General features: G+C 35.4%; 2 protein-coding genes and 1 long non-coding RNA gene across 11 annotated transcripts; 2 read left to right on the forward strand and 1 right to left on the reverse strand.

Moving 5' to 3' along the window:
* Positions 1–771: 771 nt before the first annotated feature.
* On the forward strand, positions 772–9,227 carry LOC139780199 (uncharacterized). 4 transcript variants are annotated; one of them, XM_071718733.1, is made up of 7 exons: positions 772–976; positions 1,736–2,072; positions 2,150–2,412; positions 2,541–2,651; positions 2,773–2,895; positions 3,121–8,583; positions 8,659–9,227. In XM_071718733.1, the coding sequence occupies exons 1-7, from the start codon at positions 928–930 to the stop codon at positions 8,799–8,801; spliced, it is 6,489 nt and encodes a 2,162-aa protein (XP_071574834.1). In that variant the 5' UTR covers positions 772–927; the 3' UTR covers positions 8,802–9,227. The 4 variants fall into 4 exon arrangements, with proteins under 4 accessions (XP_071574834.1, XP_071574835.1, XP_071574832.1 ...); XM_071718734.1 differs by having other exon boundaries at positions 8,670–8,809; XM_071718731.1 differs by having other exon boundaries at positions 3,121–9,227.
* Positions 9,182–18,984, reverse strand: Rexo5 (RNA exonuclease 5). Of its 5 annotated transcripts, XM_071718736.1 has the most exons (11): positions 18,691–18,984; positions 17,537–17,588; positions 15,331–15,494; positions 15,071–15,240; positions 14,074–14,320; positions 13,784–13,982; positions 13,347–13,578; positions 13,124–13,268; positions 12,810–13,060; positions 12,334–12,733; positions 9,182–9,647 (listed from the first exon to the last, which is right to left on the reverse strand). In XM_071718736.1, the coding sequence occupies exons 3-11, from the start codon at positions 15,454–15,456 to the stop codon at positions 9,354–9,356; spliced, it is 2,064 nt and encodes a 687-aa protein (XP_071574837.1). In that variant the 5' UTR covers positions 15,457–15,494; positions 17,537–17,588; positions 18,691–18,984; the 3' UTR covers positions 9,182–9,353. The 5 variants fall into 5 exon arrangements, with proteins under 5 accessions (XP_071574837.1, XP_071574838.1, XP_071574839.1 ...); XM_071718737.1 differs by lacking the exon at positions 17,537–17,588; XM_071718738.1 differs by lacking the exons at positions 17,537–17,588; positions 18,691–18,984 and adding an exon at positions 16,025–16,362 and having other exon boundaries at positions 13,784–14,002; positions 14,084–14,286.
* LOC139780203 (uncharacterized) lies at positions 16,522–17,758 on the forward strand. Of its 2 annotated transcripts, none has more exons than XR_011720175.1 (4): positions 16,522–16,802; positions 16,879–17,080; positions 17,144–17,355; positions 17,517–17,758. It is a non-coding gene; the product is annotated as an uncharacterized lncRNA (long non-coding RNA). The 2 variants fall into 2 exon arrangements; XR_011720176.1 differs by having other exon boundaries at positions 17,532–17,758.
* Positions 18,985–19,031: the final 47 nt, after the last annotated feature.

The following is a 19,031-nucleotide window of genomic DNA, read 5'->3' on the forward strand; positions in this document are numbered from 1 at the left end:
AACATAAGACCGCTAAACCAATGAGCATCCAGCATAAAGTCGCCATATTGATTTACATAAGATGCTCATTGGTCCAGCGGTCTTATGCTACGCTTATGCTAAGCTATGCATTTTGTGTGCGATGGCCTTTATGCTTATGTTTATGGGCTTATGCAAGTTTGTGTGAATATAGCTTTACGGAAAAGCAACACGTTGATTGGCTACCGCGTCGCTTCTTGCCGCGCGGCAAGCGTTTCCGCGCCCTGTGTGCAGAAGCCAATATGGATATAAATTGTTTCTGCACTATCAGCACATTTCGGAACTCTTTTGCTAATGGCTTCTGCACACAGGACGCGGAAAGACTTGCCGCGCGGCAAGAAGCGACGCGGTAGCCAATAAACTTTTGGTTCTTACGGAAAAACAACACGTTGATTGGCTACCGCGACGCTTCTTGCCGCGCGGCAAGAAGCGACGCGATAGCCAATAAACTTTTGGTTCTTACGGAAAAGCAACACGTTGACTGGCTACCGCGTCGCCTCTTGCCGCGCGGCAAGCGTTTCCGCGTCCTGTGTGCAGAAGCCATAAGACTCCATAGACGCGGCAATGCCGTGCGGCAGAGTGCGTTGACCAATCAACAAATTTTGATTTTGCCGGAGGCGACTTGCGGCAGCCTTCTGATTGGTCAACGCACTCTGCCGCACGGCGTTTCCGCGTCTATGGAGTCTTAGCATTTGTCCATATCTCGCGCCTCATGCTCATCTTAATTATATCACGTCTATGGTCGGCGCTTTCCGTTGCTGTTTGGAGAGTTGTTGAGCCGTAAAGTTCAAATTCATATTGAAGTGACAACACGTGGTCTTTCGGTAACCTTTCTCCCGCACCGTTCTTTTTTTTTCAAGACATTATTCCGTTTCTCGTACAGCGTATATGATTTGAAGGACCGCGAGGATGCCACGTTCCGTGAAAGATTCGGACGATGATTTCGAGTCGAAGGCAGGTTCGTATCGCCTGGGTTTTTTTTCCTTTTGATCTGCATGCGCACGAGGCGCAAAAAGGCGCCGGCCGGTTACAATCGGTCGTCTCGGCGTTTTCTCGAGAGTTTGTGCGTTTGCAATTTTTCGTTGATTGCACAAATGCAGTGCAAACGTGTCGCGATCTTTCTTTCGTTCTTTTTTTCTTTTGGTTTCCGTGTCTTTTTCCCGGGATTGCTGCTATGTTCTCACTAGAATGTTCTCGCTGATTCGAGGACGGTTTCCGACAACGTGATTCTCCAGGTTTTCTTCCGTTAACGGTTTCAATCTGTGACTTATGCGTATTAATTTGAATAAACCTCGAGAGTATAAGTTTTCTTTCCAACCTTTTTAAAATTTACCTTTTTCGACGCAGTAATCTACTGGGGGGGGGGGGGGAATTTTTTTCGGTTTTTGTATCATGTTTGATCACAACGATTTCACGTAATCGTTTGTATGTTATCTATGTTTTATTTATTTATTTAGGTAAACTTAATTATATATTTAAATATATAGGTATAAGTTAATATGTATATTTATATTATACAATAAAAAAAAACCAAAATCCAGGACATTATTCTCTTAGTTATTTGTGTAAATGTATAAATATATAAAATACTGCCAAAATTCAAGATTACGTATTATTTTCTTTGTTTCAATCTTATAATCTTGGAATCTTATAACGCTTTCACTTTGTAGTGTTTTAGTTTGATTAGTTTAGTTTTTTGTGATTTTGTGTGTTGTAGCTGCTGGTCGTATGCAGACTCGAATGTTTACTGTACAGTCTGTGAGTTCTCCGTTACGCCGCAGCAGCAGGATAAAGCAGAATAAATATTCGCCAGATTCTGAAAGTGATAGCAGTAGTATCAGCAATAGCCAAACAATCCGGAGTACTAGAGCGCGAACAGCGACTATGGATTCCACCGTCTCGGATACAATGAAGAAGCCACGTACTAGAAAACTTTCTATTTCCTCAGACATTAGTGAGATAGATGTCGATATCCCGCGAACACCTGGAAAACGAACAAGGCAGAGTTCAGGTGCTCCAGGCACACCTACCAGAGTTAACACTCGAGCAGCTAGGTTTGGCTAATGCGTTAATACGATATTATATTTAATTTAATTTGTGATACATTTGTAACCATTGTTTTAATTATCAGTCGCCTCATGCGCGCTGTCTCTGAGACACAGTCACCGTTGCCAGCAGCTAGAACCATGCGTAAAACAAGAGCTAGCTCTGCTGAGCCGGAATCTTTGTTCGATCAAAATAAGAGTCGATCTGATTCACCAATTAAAACACGTAAACGAGCGTCCATGTTGCCGTCAAGTTCTTTGGCCAAAGAACAAATTGAATTGGAGGATCGTATACCTTATGTACGATTGGATTCTACGATAGTTGAAGCTGATGAAATTACGAATTCAGGTAATTTCTTAAAGCTATTATCTATTATCATGACTCATGTTATTAATACTTAATGCTATTACAATTAACACATGATTTTCTTGGATGATTAAAATTGACAACATATCTATTTTATTAAATATGTACAGGAAACTCTGATTCTTCGCCAGACAAAGCATTATTACGTTTACCGCAAAGTCAAAAGATTAAAAAACGTCAAAGTATAAGTAAGGAAGAAATTGATGAAGATGAAAGCCATGGTGAGTGAAAGAAGCAATAGTAAGATTAACAAAATGAAAAACTAAAGTCAATATTCTAAAAGAAAATAAACTATTTTATTCTATTTGTATTTTTATATTAATTTTATGATTTTTTTTTTAGGGAAAATGGAAACTTCAACTGATTCGTCAAAAGACGAAACACTTCAATCGTTAGAGAGAAAAAATGAAGCAGAAGCTGAAGACATAGATAGAGCAACACTGAAGAATACACAGGATACTCTCGGTAAAAATAAAAATGCCTTAAATCTACCCATAATTAATGTTTTATATATATACCTATATATATGTATATATATTTGTTTGTTTCTTAAAAAATATATTTATTACATTTGAAATCGTTTGACAAATTCAGAGATTTGCTATCTTTTATTGTAACTATTTAAATTTATAACATTTGAAATAGCATAGGATAATTTGTAATTTACATTTGTCTGTTTGTCTGTGATAGCTGAAGGACAATACAAGCTTGAAAAAACATCAGATAATGGTACAAACAACGAAGTCTCTACCTATTCCTCCAGTTCTTCAGGCCGTCGAAATTCCGTGAAAGAAGACAAAACAATAATTATCGAAGATAATCTGTCGGATATTGAAAGATCGCTAATCGACTTATGTAAATCGAGTAAAGTCTTACAAAATGTGGCCGAAAACTTATTGAATACTTCTACTGAAGAGCAAAAAAGCGACAAAGAAAATGAGATGCTGAACATTAATAGCGATGTGTCAGTAGAAAAGAGCATGCAGCTTAACGTGATATCACCTTGTATCAAATCTCATGCTTCGCCTTTTATGAATAAATCAGATGAAAAGGAAACTAAATCTACGAAAAAGGAACTAAGTAAGAAGCGTCGTTCGAGAGAATCAACGGAAATTGCGATTAAACATGACGATTTAGCAAAAGAAACTGTCGATAACTCTCAGGAAAAGATGGATATTTCTAGAGAATCTTTAAATTCCACTGCTACAAATAAAACAATTTTGTCACAACATGACGGTACAAAACTAGTTGACGAAGTTATTAATCAAGATAAAATATCTGTTGAAAATATAAGTACATCTACTAATGAGGATGCAACGGCGGTGTCCAATGAAACGGATAAAATTGATAAAAAAGAATATACTGTTGTAGATAATAAAAATTCTAACAAAATCGAGTCCGATAAAGTAGATAAAACATCGCGTTTATCTATAAGTCCAGCTAAAACACAGATAGAGCATAGAGATCTTAATAGAGAAATCTTTACTTTTATGCTAGCTGCAGATGATGATAATGAAATAAAATTAACATTAGAAAGTCCGCGTCGGGATGAAATCGTGGTTTCATCAAATGTAGCACAGTTTGATCAAACAGAAGATTTACAGATTTCGTCACCAATTAATGAAAGTTTTAACGACCGAACTACTGTAACTCAAGATAAAGTAACCGACAATTTTGATTCTACAGAAGAGAAACAGAAACAGAAAAATTTATTTAAATGTGTAACGGAATTAACACCCAAATCTTCCAATACTACTCTGAAAATAAATAATTTCACACGTGACTCGAACGACGTAGTAATTCAAGATGACCAGTCTTCTGTTATAATAGAGACATCTAAAAAATCTACAATCGATATATCACCTGAGAAAACAGATGCAAAAGACATTTTGCCGGAAAAGATCGTGAAACGGAACTTAAAGCGGAAGAGTACAGATGTATTAGATGATCTAGAGAGAGAAAAGGAGAGTTTACAAATGGAAACAAGTCCAAAAAATCAAGAAAATACAGAAATTGCTGGTGATGTTTCTGATATCGAAGGCATTGATTTATTCGAAGATATCCCCGCTGACAAATGGAAGAAGAAAAATAATGTTAAAACTGTTTCAGACCAGTCCACCTCCCAATCAGTGGGAAAGGTGGAAAATGACAATGAAACTGAATGTGATCTCATTTTGGTGGACAGACGAGCATGGTTAGCGGCTGAAACTATAAAAGCGGCAAAAGAGGCAGAACCCTTTGAATATGATTCTGATGACACTGTGTTATTGAAGAGCCGATTGGACGCTGCGCAAGCGAGTTACAATACCAAAAAATTGGACGTTGTAGATGAAGAACTGATGGATATTGATAGCGATGAAAACGAGAAACAAGTTAAAAACCCAAGAAAATCAAGAACCAAGAGAAGACTTACATCCGAAATAGATCAGGATTCTTCTAGATGTACAGAAGATGAAGATAATTTAGTCACCGCTGATAAATCGAATAACGAGCCCAAAACAGCTTTAAATCGAACTAATGATCAATCAATTTCTAGATTAAATAAATCAAAACAGTCGCCAAGAACAAGAAGACGATCTTCCAAAGCAAGCGATGAATCAGATAAGGAAGTTGAAAACGATGTAAGTAAATTAAATAGAAGTTCGCTAATAAGTAATAAAAATACATCTTTACGAAAATCGGTAGAAGGAAGAACATCATTAAATAAATCTTCGAAAGATACGTCTATGCAAAATATTTCTACGAACAAATCTCGAATAGATGATTCAGAAGAAGAAATTGATAAAACAGACACACACGCTAGGAAAAAATTAAACAAGGAAAAACGTTCTTCGAATAAATCACGTAATGAAGATGCAGATGATGATGCAACGGAAACTGAAAAAAAGAACGTATCAACTGATGACAACAGTAAAAAGGATGAAAATACATTAAATCGTTCTATCGATCAGGAATCAAAGCCAATAGAAACCAAGACAACGATACATTTGAATGATGATGAAAGCGATAATAGTGACATAAGCATAGCAGCTATAGGTTGTGGATCTAAAACTTATTCAATGATAGCAAATACGGGATCGGATAACAGTGAGGAACGTAGAATTGCAAATCTTTACAGTTGCCTATTTAGCATGACAAAAGCAGACAGCGATAACGATACTGATGACAGTAGCAGCGATTCTGATATTAATAGAGAATACAATCTGGATGGAGCAAAACAAAAGTTTTCTGATGAGGACGTACCTGCTGATGAATGCAGAGCTTCAGAAGTAGAATTTTCAGATTCCGATGACAATGATTCAGATCTTGCAGATTTTATAGTTAATGATGATGATGTAGATTATGTAGAAGATGAGGAGAAAGAAAAAGATGATGAAGATATGCACGACATAAAAGATGATGATGAAAGTGAAAATGTAGAAGAGGATGATGAAGCTGCATACGAAGAGGAAGTGAAAGATGAAGACAAACAAGCACATATTGATACGGAATCAATAAATATGGAGGATGAAAATGAAGAAGATGAAGATATACAGGGAAAGGATTATGTAGCGAACGAAGAAGATGCAGAAGAAAGCGAATTTGCCGGAATGGAGGTTATTTCTTCATACGCCAGTACCTCTGGTAAAAGTAAGAACAACTCCATCCAATATATATCATCTCGTAAAAGTGACACAAAAATGAAACAAGACATCAAAATGAAGAAATCAATTATGGAGAAAAATGAAAAAAATATTTTACTAGATTCGTCAAATTCAGATTTGTCTATTAAGAAGAAGAAAAATAAATCTCTTGTGAAGGAAAATGATACTAATTTGTCAAATGCCTCTAATTTAAGCTCTTCATCGATGAAAAAGGATAGGAAATTGGATCCACAATATTCCTCGAGAGATGGAGAAAAGATGTTAAATAGCGATTTTTCACCTGACTTATTGAAATTGTTAGAGAGGACAAGTTTTTCGAAATCCACATCTTCCAAGATAGAATTACACAAAACAATGAATATTATCGATACCGAAACACCAACAATAAAGCACCTTAGAAAAGAGAAATTGAATGAAAGTGCGCCAACATTAAAATCCAATATAGAAACCAGCTCATTATCTACGAAAAAGAAGGATATTGCACAAATAAAATTAAAAGAGAAAAATAATAAGGACGAACATGATTTGATAATACTATCTAGTGACGATGCCATACGAAAACGTAATCAGAAGAAACAAAAGAAGCATAAGAAACGAGATACATCAAAAGAAAATATTACAAATGAAGCTTTGTCTGAAGGCGTAATAGAATATGTTCCTAAAAAGAAGAAACCTGTCAAGCTTACTCAATTAACTATTGTAGGCGATAATATCCACGAAGATACATGTCAGATTAGTGAGAAAAAGAAGAAACAAGACACATCAAAGGAAAACATCACCGATAAAGCTTTATCTGAAGACGTTGTAGAATTAAAGATTTTTAAAAAGAAGAAACCTGTTAAGTCTACTCAATTAACTATTGTAGACGATAATATCCGCGAAGATGCACGTCATATTAGTGAGAAAAGGAAGAAAAAGAAGAAGAAACAAGACACATTAAGGGAAAATATCGCCGTCGAAGCTGTATCTGAAGGCGCAATAGAATTAAAGATTCCTAAAAAGAAGAATCCTGTCAAGCTTACTCAATTAACTATTATAGACAATGATATTCACGAAGATGCATTAGTTAGTGAGAAAAAGAAAAAGAAGAAAAAACAAGACACATCAAAGGAAAATATCGTCGATGAAGCTGTATCTGAAGGCGCAATAGAATTAAAAATTCCTAAAAAGAAGAAACCTGTCAAGTTTACTCAATTAACTATTATAGACGATGATATTCACGAAGATGCATTAGTTAGTGAGAAAAAGAAAAAGAAGAAAATACAAGATACATCAAAGGAAAATGTCGTCGATGAAGCCTTATTTGAAGATGCAATAGAATTAAAGATTCCTAAAAAGAAGAAACGTGCTAAACTTATTCAGTTACCTATTGTAGAGGATAATACTCGTGAAGATATATGTCTGATTAATGAGAGAGAAAAGAAAAAGAAGAAGAAACAAGAAACACTAAAGGGATACATCACCGAAAAAGTCTTAACCGAAGATACAGTAGAATTAAAAATTCCTAAAAAAAAGAAACGTGCTAAGTTTAGTCAATTAGTTATTATAGAGGATGATACTCGTCAAGATGTCTATCAGATCAATGAAAAAGAAAAAAAGAAGAAAAAGAAACAAATTAACGTAGTTGAAGAGGATAAAAATGTAAACGAAGATGATACCTGCAAAAATACGTATCAGAGTAATGAGAAAGAGAAGAAGAAGAAGAAAGGAGAAGCATTGAAGAAAAATATTACTGAAAAAGCCTTATCTGAAGACATAGTAGAATTAAAGATTTCCACAAAGAAAAAACCTTGTATTAACCTTAATCAATTAGCTACTGTATATGATGATGCCGATACTCGCCAAGATGCCTATCAGATCAATGAAAAAGAAAAGAAGAAAAAGAAGAAGAAAATTAACGTAGTTGAAAAGGATGAAAATGTGAACGAAGGTAATATACTTCGAAAAAATATTCGCGAGAACAAAACGGGATTGGCACGGCAGAAGAAAAATAAAATTGTAAGTAGTTTGAAGTTAGGTTTACCTACAGATAAGCATATGCTAAAGAAGAAAACTAAACAGCAAAAGGCAGTGGAAAGTACCGAAACTTTGTGGACGGAAAAGAATACTTTGCCGGTACAGATTCCAGTTTCGAAATTAAAGTCCGATAAAAACTTATTGTCTCGTAAACTACTACAGGATACATTGGATGCAAGTAAATCAAAAAATGTAGTCCATACTACTAAAAAATTGGATAAAGCTACTGCAAAGATGTGCATTCCTACAGAATTAAAGCCGAAGAAGAAACGCGATCGAACTGAGGATATCGAAAATGTGGTCCGTGTGAATGTCCCTACCAAAAAATCGAAAAAAGAAATGAAAGAAATGACTAAGTTTTTGCCATCGTCAAGCGGCCTAAAGCGACTATCAGACGATGTGATTGAGAATCTTACGGATGTGCCATTGAGAGCGAAGAAAAGACGAAAAATCTCGCGAAACGAGGAACAAGTTGTGTCGACAGTTAAGACAGGTAAATCGAAAATGACGACTGCCAATGATATCTTTACGTTGAGTAACTCTGATTGTAGCACGCAATTATGTGTAGTAAACTTGCAGAAGACTAAAAAGCAACCGCCGACAGGGGCTACCGCGGCAGTTTCGTTCAGGCGACGTATGCTTGCTAGAAATAACCGAGAACCAATTTCAGCCTACATGATGTATCGCGATAAAATGAACTTTATCAAATAACAGATTTTTCAGTAATATGTGCTAAATATGTTAGTTTAACTTTGCTGTCTGAACAAGTAATGTACTTTAAGATTTTTCTGAATTTAAATGATGAAACTCTAATGAAATTAAGTTATGTTTATATTTATGAATTTTATCGCTGTTCGACACATTTCTTAAAAAAAAAAAAATAAAAAAAAATAAAAAAACCGATTCTATACCAGGGTTACCAAGAGAGCAATTGTATCTCTCAGCTGTATGTATCACTGCACAACGCGCGTTTAATGTATTTATATGTATACGTGATAAGGTGTTCCATTTGCTGAAATTTAATAAGTAAAAGATGTATTTTAAGATGCATCATAAATGAGCATGTCCTACAAGTGTAAATGCAAACTAAGTGAAGATTATAAAATATATTTCTATTAATAAAAGTTATTTGTACAAGTGTGTTATTTATTTAAACCGATACATAGATATAAGTAGGTTCCTTTGATGCTATGTATCCGATAACAAAATTATTTTATTTTCTTCATACAGTTCTCAAGATGGTTCGGTGATTTCAGCGTTTCTTTAAGCTCGCATGATGATATTCGGCGATACCTCTGTCTTTATATTCAAGAAACAAGAACCGTTTGCAGTATTATTTTGCCCGCTGAATATCACGCATGCGAGACTATTTATCGCGCTACATTGCCAAACTCTATGAATCCATTTATTTACAGCGCGAAATGTTTCCTCTATCTGTTCGTCTTTTAATTGTTCTTCCCTAAGTTTCACGTGACACAGTACAAAAGCGTGCTCCAACACGATTTCTGAGGTTCGATCTACGGCATGTTTATTGTTATCCGCTATCACGAGACGTACCTGCAATTATCAAAAATCGATATTAGATATAATTAAAAACATTTTTGTTCTTTTCAGTTTGTTTTAGTTTGTTAACCTTTTGACTGCTGGGAAAGCCACTTTTGTGGCTTTTGAGTGTGCTAATAAGTTAGTGTATTTAATAAATATAAATGCATTAATATATACCAGTAATGAGGCTTTATTGACTATAACTGGCAATCTTTATTAATAAGTCACGACGCCGACGTTTCGACTCTAATTCGAGTCCTTTTCAAGTGTATAATCGTATAATGTTCTAACAAAGACTTTCGCTAGTCACATGGTCACGACAGTGTGCCCGCACGTCAGATCTAAAGACTATAAAGAAACAGAATGGAATTTGTTTAAACTACATACAAATAACTACATGAGTTCATGGATTAAAAAGCAAAGAAAAATTAACTTACAAGCTTTGTGCGTTATGTGGTGATAAAACATGGTCAATTATTAAAATGTAAAATGTAAAATTGATTGTGTCAAGAAAGCACATCTGCACGCCTCAGTTACAAGCAACACAATGAGCAATATTTAATAAACAATAATAGTTTATGACAAATAGAGTTAGGTAGCCCCTATTATTTTGTCATATATTGCTGTCAGATTCTCTGTGTCTTTTTGAAGGTTGATCGTATGATTGTGTTTTTTAATTAAAAACATCTCGGCGATTTCTCTTTTTAACGTGTTTTTCTTTGTGTAAAATTTTTGTACCAGACCAATTAAAATCATGATTTAATTCAAGCCGATGTTTGCTTATCACGGAGTGATTGCTGGCATGCTTCCTTATGTCAGACTTATGTTCCTTAATTCGAGTTTCGAGATGTCTTTTCGTTTGTCCTATATACGTCGCGTCGCAGTCGACGCAGTCTAAACAGTCAATTTTATAAACCAATTCCGTCTGTTTCATCTCGTCCAGTCTGTCCTTTCCCCTTCTAATAACATTATTGAGCTTAGGTACAGTATACACGACATCAAAGCCGCGGTTGTTTAAAATATTACGGATACTTTCGCTGTAATTTTTTATGTAAGGGATGGTTATAAAATTTTTCATATTATCGTCAGTGTTATCATTTGCATCAGGTGTGACCTCGCGATATTTAATCTTTTTCAATCGTTGACTGATACACTTATTGATAACTTGTGTCGGGTAACAATTGTTTTCCAGAATTTCTTTTACAATTTTAATGTTAGTCCTGTGGAACTTTTTATCAGACAGTAAGACCGCACGATCCACCAGACCAGTAATTACATTTCTTTTGTAGTTTTCAGGATGATTCGAGAAATAATTAATGTACCGTCCAGAAAAAGTTGGTTTTTGATACCAATTTGTAATTAATGTGTTACCATTTCTGAGGACAGTTGGGTCTAAGAAATTCAGCTCATTATTATTTTCAATTTCATAGGTAAATTTAAGTCGTGGGTGATAGCTATTAAACAAATTAAGTACTTCGTCAATGTTCGTTCTTGGAATAATCGCAAATATATCGTCAACATATCTGAAGAATGTGGAGATTTTAAATTTTAGAGTGCTGAGGCAGAATGTTTCTAAGTCATCCATGACTATGTCAGCAATCGGCTTGAATTAAATCATGATTTTAATTGGTCTGGTACAAAAATTTTACATAAAGAAAAACACGTTAAAAAGAGAAATCGCCGAGATGTTTTTAATTAAAAAACACAATCATACGATCAACCTTCAAAAAGACACAGAGAATCTGACAGCAATATATGACAAAATAATAGGGGCTACCTAACTCTATTTGTCATAAACTATTATTGTTTATTAAATATTGCTCATTGTGTTGCTTGTAACTGAGGCGTGCAGACGTGCTTCCTTGACACAATCAATTTTACATTTTACATTTTAATAATTGACCATGTTTTATCACCACATAACGCACAAAGCTTGTAAGTTAATTTTTCTTTGCTTTTTAATCCATGAACTCATGTAGTTATTTGTATGTAGTTTAAACAAATTCCATTCTGTTTCTTTATAGTCTTTAGATCTGACGTGCGGGCACACTGTTGTGACCACGTGACCAGCGAAAGTCTTTGTTAGAACATTATACGATTATACTCTTAAAAAGGACTCGAATTAGAGTCGAAACGTCGGCGTCGTGACTTATTAATAAAGATTGCCAGTTATAGTCAATAAAGCCTCATTACTGTTATTTATCCACTGGCGAAGAAAATTTTCTCACTGATTAATATATACACTGACCGGCAATGAATCGTTCCGCGAGAAGGGAAGCGAGACATTGTCTAGTGAGGGTGAGGGAACAACGCTCCCACTCTCACGGAACGATTCATTGCCGGTGACTGTGCATGTGTGTATGTAGCTCATTCATGTAGTCAATACTGCTCTTAGGCTCTAAATTTTATAAATTTATGCTCAAAATTGGAATCAGCAGAAAGCTCCCAAATACACTATTTTTGAAAAAATAATTTTTTTTTTATATTTGACCGTCCGTTCTCTGCTGAGAAAGCCACTTTTGTGGCTCTGAACAAATTTCAAAATTCTGCGCAATGTGTATGTTATTTATATAGATAAATTTTTTGGAAAAAAGGACACTATTTTTTAATGAAAAAATGCCGGCAGTTTAAAGGTTAATAGATAAATTTTCATTTAAATCATCGAAACGTTTAATATTGTCTATAATTGCATACTAACTTGATCATCCTTCGCGAAACTTTCGTCGTCCATGACATTGAGAGACGAGTTCGTTAAATACTTGGAATATTCGGACATCACTTCATCGTTACCCACGATGGCGGCGGTTGTGCCTTTATTTTTCGTTATATGACTAAATATCGACGTGGCATATTTCTTTATTTCTGTCTTTTGCAATGCTCGCTTCGTTTTCTCGTTGTCCGTTTCCATTTTCAAGACTTTCATGCTGCGATCACCGAGCAACACGGCGTCCCCGTAATCCACGCTGTTCGATAATTTTAACTTCACCAATTTCATGGAAGCCTTTGAGTCCTCTGTCGAGCAATGCCCAGCTTTACTGTCTTGAATGCTTTCCCCGAGGAATTCACGTGCCAAAATCTGCAATTTTGTTTTCCTATATCTGTATCAGATAACAGAACATTAATTAAAATGCATTTATATTCACTAACATTGATATTTATGATATTTTACAGTACCTGTCCCCAGTAAGATTGAATATTACGGAGGTATCGATGATGTAAGGATGCATCATTTTTAACGTATGTAAATCGGAATTCAAGCTTTGTCCTACAAGAATTGCGTCCGGAGGAAGTAATGTCCTCAGTGTCTGCTGAACGTCGTGCAATGTAACCGTGACATCATTTAGCATATCCTCAGTAATACCGCTGTACCGAGTCAGATAATTCGTTATCGTATTCTCTGGTTTCACCAGACTGTCATAAATAACCTGTAATTGAAACGTTTTATTTGCATACCATCACCTAACGCACAAATATGTAACTGTACTCACGTTCATGCTCTCATCCACAATACTTATTCTAGTAAGTTCCAGATTACCACTTGTTGTTAAGCACATTTCGCAATCCAAACCGAACATTGGCGATGTCGATGTGGCTTCTTTATAAACATCTTTTGTTAATATATACGAGCCGTATCTAGAATTATATTAACTCGATTAATTACGATTTTATTACAACAACATAATTAATGTGTATGTAACGGCAAAATCTTGCCTTTCTGCTAATGTTCCTTTTAGAGGTACGGGATAGTTTTCCTCTACCATCTGCCATAATGACAAAAGCAGTTTTGTTCTACAAAATTTATCTGTCGGTGGTAAAGTTCTGTTGGAGCTGTTTTTTGTAGGAAATTTTTCGTCGCTATTTATCGAATGCATTGGAAAGACACTTCTTAGCAATTTTATGACATTTCCATTTGTTTGTAAAGCAGTTTCTAAGGAGCCATATTCTAAAAACGAACAATTGTCTTCCATTGTCATCACAATATATAAAATTTTTTATTGATATTAGAAATTAATATATTATATAATCTTATATTGCTGTATTTTTTGAATATATATTCTAATGTTCAACTAGAATATTTTATTTTGTACTTAAAAGTATTTATTTTAATGGAAAATATATCAAATATATTTTACTTTTACATAACATACGTTTAATTAGTTTATCGCTTTGAGTTCCTGTTAAAGGAACAGCTGCGAGCTCTTCGGTTATGGACGCTCCATAAACAGTAGGCGTTATCACTTCTAAACGGTGCTTTAAGTTACTTACTATATGTGGGAACATGCTCTCATAAGCCACGTAATGATATGAAGACAAACCTTCAAGCACGAAGACGACGGTGTGGCTTATCTTTGAAAAAATTTGGTTTTCTTTGAATATCATAATTTAAATCTATTTTTAGAATAAAGTACTGTTTGATGCTACATTAGTCAAATATTACTTTGTTATACTTCTCAAGTTGACACCATCTCGCTGGTAAGTAGGGCGAATGATGCCCGAGCAGTGAATATAACAGAAGATGCTGTATATCGCTAAGAAATATCGGTATCCTCTTTTCCATATTTCGAATATCCAGAGTAGCATTCTCGCCGACTGCTTTGAGAGTGAGTCTTGGAATTGCTTGAAGCCTCTTTTTACGTTTTCTAAGTTCTTCCTTCAAATTCGCATATTGCTTGCTATCACTTAATCTATACATATATGGGTTATATGTATATATAGTATATACGATATATATACAGGGTGACGAAAAACTAAATGCCATAAATTTGTGTGATAAAAGAAGGAACCAATACAAGCATTTTAAGTATAGGAACCATGGGTCAACGACGCTTCGTTACGGTGCTACACGCGTTTAAAGTTTCACTACGGTGCGGAAAAACTTTGGTACGTAACTTCAGGAGGCGATAGAGGACACAAATACAAGCATTGTGAACATAGCAACCATGGGTTGCACGCAGGTGAGGCCGCAGCAGTGAAACTTTAAACGCGTGTAGCGCCGAAACTAAGGGCCGAGGACCCATGGTTTATATGTTCAAAATGCTTGTATTTGTGTCCTCTATCGACTCCTGAAGTTACATACCAATGTTTTTCCGCACCGTAGTGAAACTTTAAACGCGTATAGCACCGTAACGAAGCGTCGTCGACCCATATGATTCCTATACTTAAAATGCTTGTATTGGTCCCTTCTTTCTTCTACGAAAATATCATTCGATTCTTCGGATAAGATATAGGGCTCTCTTAACATTTCTTCCCAATTTTTTCTCACCTCGCGTTTACTAAAAAATCTGATACACCCCGTATATGTATAACAATATTATGTCTGGTGTATTTCATACACTATTACACTATTTATAAATCGACAAACGTGGCCATACCGCATTCGTAGGGGGGCCGGGCCATCTTAAGAGAAAAGTAGAAGAAGATAAATTGACAGTTACCTGGGTTTTTTATTATTATCCTGTAATTCTGACTCATCAGGGACATTTTCCTCTTTACAAATTTCCGAACATGTAACATCTGAATTTTTCTCACAAGATCGCTTACGAGTAGAATTGTCTCCTGCCATGTTACTATCATTTGGATTGCTAGATCCATCAGTGGCAACTATCTAAAAATGATTTTGTAAAGGTAATTACGAGAGCATTGTTTCAAGTTATTCTTCAAATATTCACATTCAAGTTATTCTCTAAATATAAACCTGTTTCAAAGCTTGCATTTTTGCTTCCTTATCTTTATCATTGAGTCTTGCAATTTCCAAAAATGCTGCCATCTTTGCCTTCTTCTTTTCCAATCGCTGTAATTGTTTTGTTGTAGGCTCCTTCATAATTTATCACTTTATATGAGTAGTAGACGATTTATAAACTACAGCAAATAAACATATACATATAAATTTCATTGTTAAATTTGTCTAAAGGTACATCTGCATTTCACAAATATATATCAATATTTTCAAACATTAGTAAACATACATAATTTTCAAGCCCTATGTTTAACGAATAATATTTAAGTTTTAAATAATTCTTTATTGACATAATATTTCCATTATTTATATTGTTATACTGTTTATATTATTTATTGTTTAATTTGATATTAATATATCGAATTAATTAACGTACATTTGAACTTTGAATAAACTTTGAATTGGAAAATCAATAGATAGTTTTATCAGTTTTGTCTCGAGTAAAGTTAATTCATAGGAAAGGTATTGAAATATATAAATTATGACAGATTATGTGAGACTGCAACTTCATCGTTCTTTACATTGTTATTGAATTACTATTTATTATTAAATATATCCATTTGCAATATTTCGACATAAATTCAGTTTTACATTGCACATATCCCAACGCATTTCATATATTTCCAAAATCACTTTAATAGACTAATTTTACCTGTTTAAGAGATTCAGCATTATTCTTTATTATTTTGATTTATTAATACATTAATAACAATAGTACGCCATAAATACATTACATGAAGCATATGTAAATAGCACAAAACGCATGATTTTTAGGTTAGAAAACGCACGCTGTGACAGAAAAAAACAGTCTGCTCTCCGCAGCTGCACTGTGTTACACTTTTTGCACTAACACGAGCACGAGTACCACGCATACAAAAATCCTCTGATTGGTCACGCCCCAAAAAATGGCGATGTGCAGTACGGATCGGCGCAAACCACAAAAAAGAATTGAGTGAACATTGCGACAGACCTAGGCCCGTATTCATAGGCTGCGTTCGGGGAGCGCGCCCTAATGCTGCGCACAGTTGACGGAAAGTCGACGGCAAGTCGACTTTTATAAGTCGACTTCTAGTCGACTTCTAAAAATGGCGGAAAGTCGACTAAAGTCGACTTCTAAATAGTCGACTTATAAAAATGGCGGAAAGTCGACTAAAAGTCGACTTCTAAATAGTCGACTTATAAAAAGACGGAAAACAGTCAAGCGGCGCGTCATGCATCATCAATATGGCGGCGAATCTCGAGGAGGCTGGAGGACCAGATGAGTGGACCAGAGTTTACGCGAGTGCGAGGAATACGTGCCGCGAGACAGGACACGATAAGACGCCAGATAGTTCTTGCAGGTATGGCGGATCAAGTCGCGAGAAAGGTTTTGCCCGACGAGGTAAAAGAGGATCAGGATAAGGCCAAGTGGAAACATGCTTACAGGTTAGGTATGGTGTGTTATTAATTATCATCGATAATTAAGACCTATTGAATGCGACCTCTCCATTCTGTATCATCTTTCAGAACATCAGAAATGAAGGAACCTGTGTTCATGCATTCTTCGTGCGTTCTACGGAAAATCAGTCCGGAATAGGTGGTTTATAAAGAGGTGTACGAAACGAATAAGATGTACATGCGAGGTGTCACGGTGATAGAACCCGAATGATTGCCGAAATTCGCCCATGCTATGCCATCTTAGTGAACCATTGGTTGATCCACCGCCAAGGTATTTTTATCACAATTGTTGCTTTATAATGTTTTTCCTACTTATTTATAAAGATATTTATAGATATAATCAATGAACCGGGAAGATCATTTGCCGCGTGTCTGGTACATTCGGAAAGGCCGAATGGGCACTACCATCGATGGATATAGAGCATCCGTGGACGGTGTCAAGTGGTTAGCGTATTTCTTCTTGGAGGGTCAAGTGTGCCCTAAGCTGAAACGATTTGTCCCGTCGCTGCTGACGACACCTGGGAGCATCACCAAGTCATGGGCCAGGTAAATCGTTATTCTATCTCCTTTCGATTTCACGTTGATTCATCGAATAGATTAATAATATTATTATATATTTACAACATTATGATAATAATATGATATATATTTATATAGCTAATTTTGCATATTGTTTCGCGATTAACGCTGGAATGTTTTAATTTTAGTTCTGTTATTGTCAGCTTACCAGAAGTGGCTGCCGGAATCCGCGCACGCAGAAGTGGCACAGATATGGCCGCCTTTGTAATTAAGAATAAAACATTAGGATTGTAATTATACAGTTTTTTAGATAATTAAATTATTTTATATATGAAAAAAAATCGAAATGCATCAGTTTTAGCCCTCCAGCAAGGGGTCGATTGTGTATCTTGAAATAATGAGGTAAAAATTACAAAAGTGAGAAAATTTATTAGCGTATCTACGATTTTATTTATCAAAATCTAATAAAATCTGTTAACTTTTGTTATTTTTACCTCGTTTCAAGATACACAACCGACCTCCAGACGTACGCGGCGGTTTATTTTATCGACTTTAAAAGTTGGCGGAAAGTCGACTTTTCGTCATGACGGGAAGTCGACTTTTCATCATGACGGGAAGTCGACTTTAAGTCGGTGGTTTTTGCGACATTCGCCGACTTCAAGTCGACTTCAAGTCGACTTTCGTCCTTAAAAATGTCGACTTCTCTGCCAAGTCAGTTTCGGTAGAAGTCGACTTGAAGTCGACTTAAAGTCGACTTTTTGCTCTTAGGGTTGTCACTATACTGTTCCGCTTTTCCGCGCAAATTGTGCTCTATGTAATATAAGGAGAAACAAACTCGCGGAACGGACGCGTCAAATGTTCGTTCTTTTTCTCTGTACTGTTGCACGCAGATACCTCAGATAGGTTATGTATTTTTATAATATATTCTATCCCGCTTAGAATATTGTGGATATTTCTCCGTGAAATTGGAAAAGTGATTTAATTGTTATAAACTATTCGGTAGAACAAGCGCTAATGCATAAGTGCTCTATAGCCGTGACTCCTAGTGCAGGCTAGTTGTGGCACGTGCGAAAGACTCCAAATATATATATATATATATATATATATTCTATCGATTACAAATCTCGGAAGGAAAAGTTATTTTGTACTTCGTGTATTTTATTAATTATTTTAAAAGTATATCATGGATCCAAATATCATGTTAATGATTATTATGAAGTTTCTCATACAAGCAAGAGATGAACCGATGAGACATGCAGAAATAACAATGAAAAAAGTGACTTCAATGTATTATTTGTACTTGCGTTACAAGAAATTGGAAGACAAAAAGAATCGAAGAATATGGGTACGACCTATTTTTACCGAAGAAAGAAGACTTGCACAAGGTGACAGCAACAATTTACTTGTAGAGATGAGATTGACAGATCCCGAAAAATACTTCAACTATCTCAGAATGTCATCAACAATCTTCAATGAGTTACTCAAGCTTGTATAAAATATAATTGTATATGTATTTAATATCTTGTATTTAATATCTCAAGCTTGAGATATTAACTGTTAAAGTTATATACTTGATGTTTATTGTTTAGCACTTCTTGGCACACACGCACACAAAACACGCATGATTTCCGCTGTTCCGCTCAAATGCGATAGAAAGAAGCGACGGAAACGCGGAATCTAGTTACTTTCTTTCCGCGTTTCCG

Source organism: Temnothorax nylanderi, unplaced genomic scaffold (assembly GCF_030848795.1).
Source record: "Temnothorax nylanderi isolate EJ_2023f unplaced genomic scaffold, tnyl_v1.0 TNYL_tig0266_pilon, whole genome shotgun sequence".
In the NCBI taxonomy this organism is placed as follows: Eukaryota; Metazoa; Arthropoda; class Insecta; order Hymenoptera; family Formicidae; genus Temnothorax; species Temnothorax nylanderi.

Coding starts and splice junctions, on each gene's coding strand:
- LOC139780199 (XM_071718731.1), top strand. CDS start 928: ATGCCACGTTCCGTGAAAGATTCGGACGATGATTTCGAGTCGAAGGCA. Junction 2,652..2,772: donor TGATGAAGATGAAAGCCATG/GTGAGTGAAAGA, acceptor TTTTTTTTTTAG/GGAAAATGGAAACTTCAACT. Junction 2,896..3,120: donor GAATACACAGGATACTCTCG/GTAAAAATAAAA, acceptor TGTCTGTGATAG/CTGAAGGACAATACAAGCTT.
- Rexo5 (XM_071718737.1), bottom strand. CDS start 15,456: ATGAAGGAGCCTACAACAAAACAATTACAGCGATTGGAAAAGAAGAAG. Junction 13,983..14,073: donor AACTTGAGAAGTATAACAAA/GTAATATTTGAC, acceptor ATTTTTTCAAAG/ATAAGCCACACCGTCGTCTT. Junction 9,648..12,333: donor GTTTCGCGAAGGATGATCAA/GTTAGTATGCAA, acceptor TGATAATTGCAG/GTACGTCTCGTGATAGCGGA.